Source organism: Borostomias antarcticus (genome assembly GCF_949987555.1).
Source record: "Borostomias antarcticus genome assembly, chromosome: 1".
NCBI lineage: Eukaryota > Metazoa > Chordata > Actinopteri > Stomiiformes > Stomiidae > Borostomias > Borostomias antarcticus.
Genome location: NC_140234.1, coordinates 27,593,540 through 27,606,310, shown reverse-complemented (window position 1 = coordinate 27,606,310; position 12,771 = coordinate 27,593,540). Strand labels below are relative to the sequence as shown.

The following is a 12,771-nucleotide window of genomic DNA, read 5'->3' as shown; positions in this document are numbered from 1 at the left end:
GGGGGGGGGCAGCCCCCCGGCCCCCCAGCCCAGCTATCTTTACCCCCGGGGGGAGAGGTGGGGGGGGGGGGTATTTATAGAACATTGTTCCACTGACACACTGCTTTCTCACTTTAACACACCTCCAGCCCTGGAGGACCTTTCTCAACCTGCTGCCTGAGCTCTGCTGAAAACACACGTCAAACACACTTCAAACACATTGGTCTGTTTTGACAGCAGCTTTTTATCATGGGGTTGGGTTTTTTTTTGGACTGAAGGACAGATACAATCCACATTGTGTGTGTTTTTTTCCTGGGAGCCCTGGGATACACACAAACAAAAAAATGTGGGCGTGTCTTTTTTTTGTGATCAAATTTTTATTAAAAATGTGGGTGTGTCTTTAAAGCTTTTTGACAGGCAGACTACTGGTCTAGGACTAGCTGTTACGTTTACTAATCTCATGATGCCAGACCTTCGAGATATTCACCTCCGAAAGTCGGGACACATCTCCATCGAAAATGTTTGATGAAAATCGACACTTCAGAGCCACTAACTACATCTCCAATCAGAAATGATGTCCTCCAAACAAGCTGGAGTGGAGAATCAGACCATTCACCAATCCACTAGGAAGGCCCACCCTGAAGATGTTGGATTAGTTCTGCAATGCAGTTTTTTTTTTTGAACATCTCTCAAATTGTTTCCACCCACTTTTAGCATATAAATCTGGATGAATGTCTTCAGTCTCTAGTTGAGCGCAGCGTTTAGAGACTGACTCATGAGTCTATAGGTTTACTGTTATAGGCTAGCTATTATTGGCTAGCTATAGGTTTACTGTTATAGGCTAGCTATTATTGGCTAGCTATAGGTTTACTGTTATAGGCTAGCTATTATTGTCTAGCTATTCGCCTTATTCACTTCAGGTCACTGTAAAAACACCACTTCAAGAACCAATATAGTCAAAAGAACAGGCTGAATACACTATCGGGGTAACAAACTCATCATTACCAGACTCTGATTGTTTTTCACTGCTGTTGTTTTCGCGTTTGGAAATACATGGAGGTGAATGAGCCATAGTTAGCCGTCAGCTGCATTCACTCCCATGTATTTCCATAAGCGAAAACAAGGGCAGTGAAAAGTGAAAAAACTGAATCAGAGTCTGGTAATGATGAGTTTGTAACCCTGATAGTGTATTCAGCCTGTTATTTTGACTATTTTGGTTCTTGAAGTGGTGTTTTTACAGTGAACTTTTAACATTGAAGTCAACGGGCACTTCCGCATCCGTACCACCAATTATGTCAGACTGACCAATATGGCAGCTGAAGTGAATAAGGCGAATAGGTTTACTGTTATAGGCTAGCTATTATTGGCTAGCTATAGGTTTACTGTTATAGGCTAGCTATTATTGGCTAGCTATAGGTTTACTGTTATAGGCTAGCTATTATTGGCTAGCTATAGGGTTACTGTTATAGGCTAGCTATTATTGGCTAGCTATAGGTTTACTGTTACAGTAGACTAGCTGTTATAGGTCAGCTGTTATAAGCTACCTTTAGCTGTTAGGCTAGATGCTATTGGCTAGATTTAGCTGTTAGGCTAGATGCTATTGGCTTGATTTAGCTGTTAGGCTACATGCTATTGGCTAGATTTAGCTGTTAGGCTAGATGCTATTGGCTAGATTTATCTGTTAGGCTAGATGCTATTGGCTAGATTTACCATATATGAGCGCAGGTTTATACAGTGAAAGCTGAGCTGGGTTCTCCTCCAGCCTGAAGACGCCTTCCTCCTCCTGCCACAGTCCTGAGGTCCCATGATGTCCAGACGGCCCGCTGGGCTCGACGTATCCCCCGCGGCCCTGCCTAATCCTGCCCCCCTTCCTGCAGACCCCCCGCCCTCTGGAGATGTATATTTATCCCTGCTAATTGCTTTCATCAGATGCCAGCCCCCTGTCCCCTAGCTGCGCCACCCTCACCATCCCGATTCTCTTTATTTAACCCCGTCCCTGCTGTCAGAATGAGGGTTGAGTCTATTTGAGGTCCCGCCTGGAGAAACACTCATTGACCCCCTCAGAAATGCTTAGGTAAGCAGTACTGTATTACATTACATTCATTTAGCAGACACTTTTATCCAAAGAAAAGACTTACAATAATTGCATTTAACATACTGTAGACGTACACTGTAGTCGGCGTACTACTACTCCTCCCCAGAGCTCACAAGTGCATCTCCTTTCTAAACAAGTGACTAATGCCGGGCTCACACTACAGGATATTTAAAATCCTAACCGATTTCAAAATCGGGTCGCATCACGCACATAAGGAGAATCTTAACAGATGTTCTTCTCGGGAATCTCAAACATTCACACACTACAAGATTTGAAAATAACAGCTGAGGTTTTTCCTAGCTCAGTATGAAGTGGAGGTGGTCCGTTACCTGGGGTTCTTCCTCCCAGAACTTTGGCGCATCAAAAGCCTAATTTCCTGCATTCTGGTGAATTTTCTATGCACTAATGTGTGCTGGATTAGCTTGTCTGCCTAACTATATTTGCATACATTATCCGATTTATTTGTGTTTATTTTTAAATATCAAACAGCCTAGAACATGCTAAATGACTGTAATGTAATGTAACATTTGTGAGGGCACCGCTGTGACTATAATATAGGTTGTCAGGCCAAACATGCAGGCTACTGTAGTCTAGTGGTTTCATGTCAATGAATGGAGAAGAGGCTCCACACTCCCATAGAGAAAGCATTGTCTGTTCGACAACCTGAGCTTGATAACTTGAGCTCAAGGTGCTAGATGCGTTTGTCCCAGTCCAAACCCTGTGTTTCTGTGACCCGAGTCAAGATATGGCTCTTTAGGCGTTTAAGTCATGGGAGGAAAACTTTCGAACAACACCGCACATAACTAGAAAATCATCTGGGGAAAAAAAGTTGCACCAGAACAATTATGAGCGCACAAATGCACCCAATTATATTTCAAGGTCGCATAACAATTTCACAACAAAAAATGAGTACCTACTACGCTATAACTCTAGTCAAATTCCTAGTATGTGTGCACCATATAGATGGCTAATAAACAGGTCTTGAAAATGTGTAGGCTACAGGTGGTCATGTCGGGTGTGTTTTTTTGTCGAGAGCTGGAGGGGCACACAATTTGACGGAAGTGGTCGCCTCGTAATTCTCTATGCAGGAAAAACCCTGATCACACACAGGATATTACTGTAGCCGAGAGAGCAACTCAGCAACGAAACACTGCCATCTCTTGTAAAGTAGTGACGCAATAATCTAAATAACAAACAAGTTTGATGTTATCGGGGCAACCTCGATGGGTCTGCAGGCCGATCGGGAGATATAAGATTGGATCTGTAAACTCCTCACATTACATGATAATCTGGGCCGAACATCGGTACCGACCAATGTTCCAGACCAGATTTGTCCTCCGATTGTCGGGAAGGGTGAATCAGGGATAAATTGGCCCCAAAATGTACAGTGAGCTAGTGTGAGCCTGGCATTATCTAGTGCTAAAGGCAAAGTGCAAGAGTAGCAAACTAAAAATACAATAGTGCTTAAAGAGGTAGGATCGTGGTAGTACTTCCTGAAGAGTTGAGTTTTGAGCCTGTGGCGAAAGATGGGCAGCGACTCTGCTGTCCTGACGTCAGTAGGCAGTTCGTTCCACCAATGTGGGGCCAGGACAGAGAAGAGCCGTGACCGTGTCGATCGACCGCAGGGGCCTGCTCTCAGGCCTGCTCAGGTGCAGAGCGCTGGGGTCGGTGGGGTGGCCCGCCCTGGAGGGGGGCGCTCTCAGGCCTGCTCAGGTGCAGAGCGCTGGGGTCGGTGGGGTGGCCCGCCCAGGAGGGGGGCGCTCTCAGGCCTGCTCAGGTGCAGAGCGCTGGGGTCGGTGGGGTGGCCCGCCCTGGAAGGGCGCTCTCTGGGCTGTTTAACTAGCATCTGCTTGGCGAATGTTCCCTGGCACCGGCGCTAAGTCACCAGCTATGGCTAACGGCTCTGCCCGTCGTTGCTCTCAAATATCAGGCATACAGGACACACACACACACAGACACACACACAAACACACACACACATTCACTGCATGGTGCTTGAAAGCTGCTTCTTGTGTCAGTTTGCCCGGCATTCAATCCTCAGCCTATAAACTATGAATCTGTCCTTTCCCTACACACACACACACACACACACGTTTGGGCCAGTCAGGTGACAGAATCTTGCCCCCCACCACCTCTGACTTCCTGCTTACTTATGACCTTTGAGGATGCTGCTTTAGGTTGTGTGCAGACAGTTTATAATAGACCAGACATCGTCTCATACGCACCGTTCATTTCACGTTTCATGTTTTATTTTGAGGGAGGTGAGTGGTGTCTGCAATGGCTCTGCACGGTTTAGTAGCCTATAGCCGGACTGTGATCACTTATCACGTTCCTCTCCCCTGGCCTGGCTGTGTCTAGGACCCCTGCCCTCAGCGCATGCCTCCGTCCCTATATAGAGATCTAATCTGCTAGTTCCTAGAACACGGCACGCCTGCACCTCTCTCCCTAGTGGACCAGCGGTTCCTAGAACCCAGGGCTTGGCAGCGGGGCCTCCTCGGCCCATAGGGAGGAAATCTAGCCTGCTGGTGACAGGAACCCATGACTCCTCCTCAGCACGCCTCTCCCTCTACACCCCGGAGCAGCCTCGGGGGAGAGGAGAGACGGGAGAGGAGAGGAGAAGACAGGACAGGACAGAAGAGGAGGGTATAGGACGGGAGAGGACAGGACCAGACCCGGGGGGACAGCAGGAGCTTGTGGGTCCAGACCTGCAGTAGCACCGGCCCAGCCCAGCCCAGAATAATGTGTTAAAGTCCCCGCTCTGCATTTTGCACTCTCAACCTCCCTCTGACCATCTAAATATACACGCCAGCAGGCCACATGGAACTGGCATTTATTAGTCCAGAGATGCCTGCAGGAGGTATAATTGGCTGCGTGGTTTGGGAGATGCCCGTCAGGACTGTTTTACATCTGCCTGACCTTTGGGAAAGAGCTGAGTGGGCGGCCCGGGCCTCGGACACCGCTCTCTCCCGCCAGGGTCGTGGGCCCGGGGGGCTGCGCTGTCCCCAGAACCAGGTTCTGTTTCGGTGTTAAACCCGGCCTGATCCCTGGCAACGTGGCCCAATTACACACACACACGCCACTGCTGTCTCCACACCATGGTAACCCCATGTAGTACACACACACATTCATACACACACACACACTCACTGCCCCGTGGGATGCGTGTCCAGGCCCGCCAGGGTCATAAACGCCCTGTCGGGGGGGGAGAGGGAGGGTGATGGAGGCATGGTCCTTCTCTCCTACTCCGCCTCCCTGGAGCAGGCCAGCAGGGTCAAGGCCTTGTGGAGCAGGGGAACTGTGCCAAGGGCTTAGTAGCCTACAAACACACACACACACACACTGTAAAATGACCTGGCAACAAAGGCTGGAGGACCTATGAGAACATTCAAGGGTACACGTGTTAATACCATGTGTTAATACCATGTGTTAATACCATGTACAATCTCTTTTGAGTTTGTCAGAGGGCATGAAAGCATGCTTGTGTGTCCGTGTGTGTCTTTATGAATGTACTGTATACTATGTGTGTGTGTCTGATTCCATGCTATGCTATGCTATGCTATGCTATGTTATGCTATGCTATGCTATGCTAAGCTAAGCTATGCTATGCTAAGCTATGCTATGCTAAGCGTAGGTAAATGATGCCTTGCTAGATGTTGATGTTTGCTTTGTGCTGCTGCCTCCTCAGGGGATGAGCCAGTCGCTTTCTCCCTTCGCCAGTGTTGACAGCACGGTCAGTACCTCAGCCAGTCAGACAGACTGGCCCACAGTGGCCTCAGTGACCCACCAGTCCCCGAGCCAGCAGCATGGACTAACGGCTAACGCTAACCCAGCCCTAACAGATGGAGAGTAGCTGACTCCTCTATTAGCTGCACTGTTCAAGCACCTCAGGCCCTATTCAAGCATGCACCTACAAGGGATCAACAGTACCCCCAATGTTTTATTCTGACATTTGATAAGCTGTATGATCAAAAAACCACTTTGAGCTCTGCTGCACACAGCGTGGCTGGATCCTCTCAAAGCTGCTGGTGAGGAGTTGGCCTGCATGTTGAGAGTCACAGAGTACAAATATCTTGGTTTATGGTTGGATGATAAAGTCTTTCAAGTTTCATGTAGACTCTAAGGTGCGGCAGAAAATTGGCTTCCTGTACAGAAACCATTCTAGCTTTCCTATTTTCAGTAGCAAAATAATTGTTCAAGCTGTTTTTCTATCAGTATCAGGAGCCTTGGTACGTATCAGACCCGATCAAACGATCGGCTTGTTCTCAGGATTCCTCGTGTGCATTCTGAACTTGGTAGAGCTGCGTGGGTGTGCATACTGTTCCACATGCTGTCCCAGAAACGAGGGCAGCTACTATGCCAACCCCTGGACCCAAGACATACAGTACCCCCAAGAAAACAGGCTGGATATGGCTGTTTTATGAGCTGGCAATACCAGGCCACCAGCTGGCATACTGGGCCGGGTCAGTCTGCCGGGCCGGCTGGCACAAGCAGGGAGCCCTGCTCTGACACCCAGGGGACCGCACTGAGGGTAGCGAGCCACCGGGGTGACATACAACAGCTTAGGCGCTTTCAAGCAGTTTTAGAACAAAACGTGATTTTTTGGTGACTGCCTATTTTAAACATTGAAAGCTCTAAAACTACCTTTTGCAATATTGAAGATGTTAAATCTAATGGTTTGCACAGTATTTTTTGTGTATTCTTAACCCGTGACATATGAGTGCAGCCTGTTTGACTTATTTTTAACTATGAAATTCCCCCCCTTCTAATGTTTGTCCCTCAAGGGTCCACATTCTCCATGATAAGAAGTAACCTTTAGACCACCTCTATATAACCTGGAAACAACCTCTGACTGCCCTCTCTCTTTCTCTCTCTTTCTCTCTCCCTCTTTCTCTCTTTCTCTCTCTCTCTCTCTCTCTCTCTTTCTCTCTCTCCCTCTCTCTTTCTCTCTCTCCCTCTGTCTTTCTCTCTCCCTCCCTCTCTCTCCCTCTCTCTGCCCCTCTCTCTTTCTCTCTCTTTCTCTCTCTCTCCCTCTCTCTGCCCCTCTCTCTCTCTGCCTCTCTCTCTCTCTCTCTCTCTGCCCCTCTCTCTCTCTCTGTGTCTCTCTCTCTGTGTCTCTCTCTCTGTCTCTCTCAGGACATGGACAGGAGGAACCCCTTCAATATGTTTGACAACATGATGGTGGGAATGAGGAGCAGGATGGAGGACATGCACAGAAACTTTGTGAGTTGTTTGTGTGTGTGCGTGTATGCATATAACTGTGTGTGTGTGTGTGTACTCATGTTATGTTATGTTATGTTATTTTTATTTATAATGCGCCCCCCAACCAACTGTTACATCAGCCCGGGGCGCAGCCCGGGTACAAAAAGAGACAAACAAAAACAAGGGACTGCAGAGACACAAAATGAAACTACATTTAAGACACAAGACAATTATAATCATCTGTAACAAAGAGGTGAGTTTTAAGCTGTGCTCTAAAAGAGTCCAGGGTGGTGGCGGACTTGATGTTCAGAGGAAGCTTGTTCCATAGCCCAGGTGCCATCACAGAGAATGCACGGTCTCCCTTTGTGACAAGTTTTGACCGTGGGACCTTCAGGGTCATCTGGTTGTCAGATCTGAGCCGGCGACCAGGCCTGAAGCTGGTAGGTTGGTCCAGGAGATCTTTGATGTAAGCTGGGGCGAGACCATTGAGGGCTTTGAAGACATACGTGAGGATCTTGAATTTCACTCTGCGCTTCACTGGGAGCCAGTGAAGGGAGGAGAGGACAGGAGAAATGTGTTCCCTCATCTTAGTGCCTGTCACCAGCCTGGCAGCGGCATTTTGGACTAGCTGCATGCTGTGGATGGTCTTGTCGGTGACCCCGGCATAGAGGGCATTACAATAGTCCAGTCTGGAGAAGATGAGCATTAGTACGACCCTCCGTAGGTCGCTGGAGGAGAGGAAGGACTTGATTTTGGATACTGTGCGCAGTTGGAAAAAACAGGATTGCACCACAGATTTCACTTGCTTGTCAAACTTGAGGTCTGTGTCAAATATGACCCCAAGGTTTCTGACGTGGGATTTTTCAAGGGTGGACAAACTTCCTAGATTATTTCTGATCAGACTGATCGAGGTGGAGTTGCCGATCAGAAGGATTTCACTCTTGGTGTCATTGAGCTGCAGGAAGTTTTGTGACATCCACTCCTTTATGTCCCGCAAGCAGTCCTTCAGACGGTCCAGCCCAGAGGGATCGTCTTCCCTGAGTGGAAGATAGATTTGAGTATCATCTGCGTAGCAATGGAAGGAAATCTTATGGCGATGAATGACTTGGCTGAGGGACAGCATGTAGATGGAGAAAAGGATGGGACCCAGTATTGAGCCCTGAGGGACCCCGCAGGTGAGGTTGACACGGCAGGATGAATGGTTGGCTATATTCACTGAAAAGGTCCTGTTGTTGAGGTAGGACTTGAACCAGGACAGGGCTGTGTTGGTGATGCCAACCCCCTGTTGGAGGCGGTCGAGGAGGATGGTGTGATCTATAGTATCAAATGCTGCACTGATGCCTACCTGTGTGTGTGTGTGTGTGTGTGTGTGTGTGTGTGTGTGTGTGTGTGTGTGTGTACTCATGCCTACCTGTGTGTGTGTGTGTGTGTGTGTGTGTGTGTGTGTCCAGGAAAACTTGTCGACAGACTCCAACAGCCACTCGTTCAGCTCCTCGTCGGTGATGACCTACTCCAAGGTTGGGGACGAGCCCCCCAAGATGTTCCAGGCCTCCTCACAGACGCGCCGTGCGCCAGGGGGGGTAGGGAGCACCGTAACACCCCAGCATACAGCACAGGGGGGGTAGGGAGCACAGTAACACCCCAGCATACAGCCCAGGGGGGGTAGGGAACACAGTAACACCCCAGCATACAGCCCAGGGGGGGTAGGGAGCACCGTAACACCCCAGCATACAGCCCAGGGGGGGTAGGGAACACAGTAACACCCCAGCATACAGCCCAGGGGGGGTAGGGAACACAGTAACACCCCAGCATACAGCCCAGGGGGGGTAGGGAGCACCGTAACACCCCAGCATACAGCACATCACCGGATAGCCTGCTCATCTCTCTGGGATGATTGGTCATCTCTCTGGGCTGATTGGTCATCCTTCTCTGCTGAGTGTGCCAATTGGTCATCTCTGGCCTGCTGAGCGTGCTGATTGGCTGTCCCTGTGCCCAGATCAAGGAGATGAGGCGGTCTCTGCGGGACACGGAGAGCGGTCTGGAGAAGATGGCGATAGGTCACCACATCCAGGACCGGGGTCACGTGGTGGAGAAGAAACACAACATGAGGACAGGAGAGAGGGAGCTCAACCAGGACTTCCAGAACATGGACGAATGTAAGATTCATATTCCCTTTCATATTCCTTTTCAGCTTTGTGATTTTGGTGTTGTCTGATATTTATCTAAATTTCATCAACTTAACACACACTTACTCCAACGTGAATACTGTTTTAATTTGAAGGACAATCACAGCTACATTTATATGCCATCGATAGTTTGGTCAGTATCGTATTCAGCTTGTAAAGAGATCTACAAACACAAACGTTATAAAGACTTTTTTTTTCTGCCCTCACAAACCCCCTAAACAATAGTGATTAATTGTTTTGTCAATATGAAAATTGTTCATCAAAGTCTTGGTTATGTTATGATGTCAAAATTATTTAGAACATTTAAATAGCCAAAAAAGGTTTAGTCACAACAGTTCCCAAATTTAGCAGGGTCATTTTCTCAAATTTAGCAGGCAATCAGAATATTCATTACCCACCCCACACCCCTACCACACCCCTTGATCTGTCACAGTGGGCCATCATCTTGTGACTCAGACACACTCAGAGCCATGCAGAAGACAGAAATAAAATGTTTTATTTATCTCAGATTAAAGTTGCACAGAAACGGACGTTTGAGATCATCTAACTTCCGTAGTTTGACGTATTTCCGACGCAAACAAGCTATGAGGGTGGGACATATGTTTAGAGGAATTTGATTGGAACATTGACAAGTGGATGGGTTTTAAGAACTTTAGACAGATTCGATAGAAGGATAGCGTTGATTGACGGGTGGATGTCGTGAGATTATTGGCCTAAAATCTAAGGTACCTGTTGTCGTCATTGCACGTGACCTACCGTTTTCCAGGAAGTAAGAAATTATATACTTTGATATAAGATTACAACAAAAGTAGAATTTTGTAATTTTTTTGGCATACATCGTTGAATATGACCAATTATGTGAACCAAAATGGGACAGAATGCTTTTTTCATTTCTGTGTGAAAAATACAACCACTGCTGTTCATCTAGTGAATGTATTTGTCAATGTATTTGGTACACACACAGTCAACATGTCTCATGTGCACGGGCACCATGCACAGAACATGGAAGCACTCAAACGCACAGCGCTTTGTAAGAGCAGTGTGCTGAAAAGAAACACGCAGACACTTGGAAAAAAAATAATCTGGTCCTCTACATCATAGCCTACATCATCAACTAAACGGAATAATACAACAATAACAACACGCACAAAAGAATACGCTACTCCCGAGCAAACTTTTGGATTTATAAAAAACAAAAATTGATGGGAGAATGTCGGAGAATAGCAGAAAGGTGAAACCCGAGAATTGCTTTGAAATTGACACCTTTGTGAACATAAATATATCCAATGTTGCAAAATAACCACTCAAATATGTTGCACAGGGCAGGCGGGAGAAATACTCAATTGAAGTGCTCAAAGCAATCACTATACATCAAAAACATTTTCTGAAAGACTTGTGAATTGCCTTTATTTTTTTTACTGCTACCTGTATGTGCAAGCTAATTTTGGTAGAGGAACAGTCACTTTATTCATACAAGCCCCTCTCACCTCAGGGAAAATGACCAGTAACCATATGAACGTACCACTTCAACGGGAAAACGAAAATATCTCGACAGGCTTTAGCCCTATTCTCGTGAACTACCTAGGCATGTAAGTTATAGAATAGAATAGTTCTATAACGCAATATAATCTAGATGGATAGTGAATAGGGCTTTTGTTTACAAATCGTCAATTCACCCATAGCCATCTCACGCCACAGTTTAGAATGTGAATGGATGTCCACAGAGAAAGCGCCCTATCAATCCAGGTCAATTTGCCCCTATTAGAATGTCAGTAGAAAGGGGGCTGTGCATTGCTCAGGGTCTGACAGTAATACGCAAGGTTACTTTTTTGTGTAATTAAACTACTTTTAAAAATCACATATTATTTGGCTGTGCTCAACCCTGAAAGCTGCGATTATAAGGATTCCGTCAATGTTTTTGCGGCATGTGTATGATAAAATCTTGCAAAGCTAGAAGTATAAATATAATCTGTTGTCATTTTGCGTGGACGCAATGCGCGTCCTGAGGGGGTTAATAAGCCCAATGAACATTCATACTGACCTGACCTTTAACCTCTCGCCCTCTAGCTGAGGCCCAGTCCTTTGATGAGGAGTGGCAGAGGGAGGTGTCCAAGTTCAGACCCATCGCCCCTATGTCCAGCCTGGAGGCCCCCAAGCCCCGGGCTGCCCACCGTGCGGCCCTCACCGGCCCTGAGCAGGGCTGCAGGTCAGCATCCTGACACGCCCTAGACTGGACCAGCCACACACCCTGCTCCACGGACTTACCAATGTTACAATGGCTAGTCATTGGCTGGACTCAGATTTAACTGAGTGTCTGTCTCTGTTTCTCTCTCTCTCTGTCTCTCTCTCCATCTTTCTGTCTCTTCCACAGCAACAAGCCCAAAGCTGAGGGGAAGAAACAAGCACACTTCAACGACCTCAACGTGAAAGGCTCAGGCATGACTAAGCAGTAGACATGTGTGTGTGTGTTTGCTAATAAAGTTGTCACACATACTTTACATGCTCTTCTACATACATGTTGCTTCATACCTGTCACATACCTGTCTCTATGACCACAGCACAGTAGGCAGCAACCCTAGTCACTGAAATGTTTCTCAATTTTGCCCTTAGAAGTGGGTAAAGTTCTATTTAGAATCGTATGCTTGGGCACGCTTGTTTTGAGTCTTGTGCTGACCTGTGGTGCTACAGTAGGTGGGTGGGGTTTGTAGTTTGGGACTAATCCCATTGGTTCAAGGCGAGCTCACTCAAGCACAGCTGAAGTATTTGTGGACGTGCAGGGGCACAAACCAGGCACACATAAGCTTAACAGCGAAAATGATCTCCGAAATCATTTCACAAGTATAGTGACACATAAGCTACAACCAGTAGTCTATAGTCTCAGAGGTTTTCTTTTCAAAATGATAGCATGGCCACATAACTGGATTTTATTAACCATAAAATATCCATTGGGCATGGAAAAACATCTCAGAGAAATATAATGGCTCAATCTGCTTATGGAAATCTCATTGTCATTTTGGATTGATCACATCTAAAGGACATTAGTATATATTTAGTCATATTAAGTAGGTGAGTACACTTAGACATCAGAAACTATGTGATTTTAATGTGTAGTAGTTGTCATTGTTCTATAAATGTATTTTATCTGCTGTAATCTTTGTAAAAAGAAAAAATGATGACTATACCCTTTTTATATTGTTACTTCTTGTCACCGGTTGCTCTTGTTTTTCACCTGATGAGCTCATCTACATCACGTTCCCAACGCAGATACTGTTGGGTGGGATGAAAGTATCTAGATTACTGTATTCTCAAAAT

The 12,771-nt window shown here is 46.7% G+C and overlaps 1 protein-coding gene across 1 annotated transcript in view; it reads left to right on the top strand.

Annotated features, from left to right (window-relative positions):
* The window catches only part of mlf1 (myeloid leukemia factor 1), a gene marked incomplete at both ends in the record, with an annotated part of 13,755 nt that extends 1,843 nt beyond the window's left edge, over positions 1–11,912 (top strand). The window contains 6 exons of the mRNA XM_084438920.1: positions 5,760–5,804; positions 7,208–7,294; positions 8,725–8,853; positions 9,270–9,429; positions 11,527–11,665; positions 11,831–11,912. Of these exons, the coding sequence (XP_084295046.1) occupies positions 5,760–5,804; positions 7,208–7,294; positions 8,725–8,853; positions 9,270–9,429; positions 11,527–11,665; positions 11,831–11,912 (642 nt within the window). The remainder of the gene's footprint in view (positions 1–5,759; positions 5,805–7,207; positions 7,295–8,724; positions 8,854–9,269; positions 9,430–11,526; positions 11,666–11,830) is intronic.
* Between the last annotated feature and the right edge of the window lie 859 nt (positions 11,913–12,771).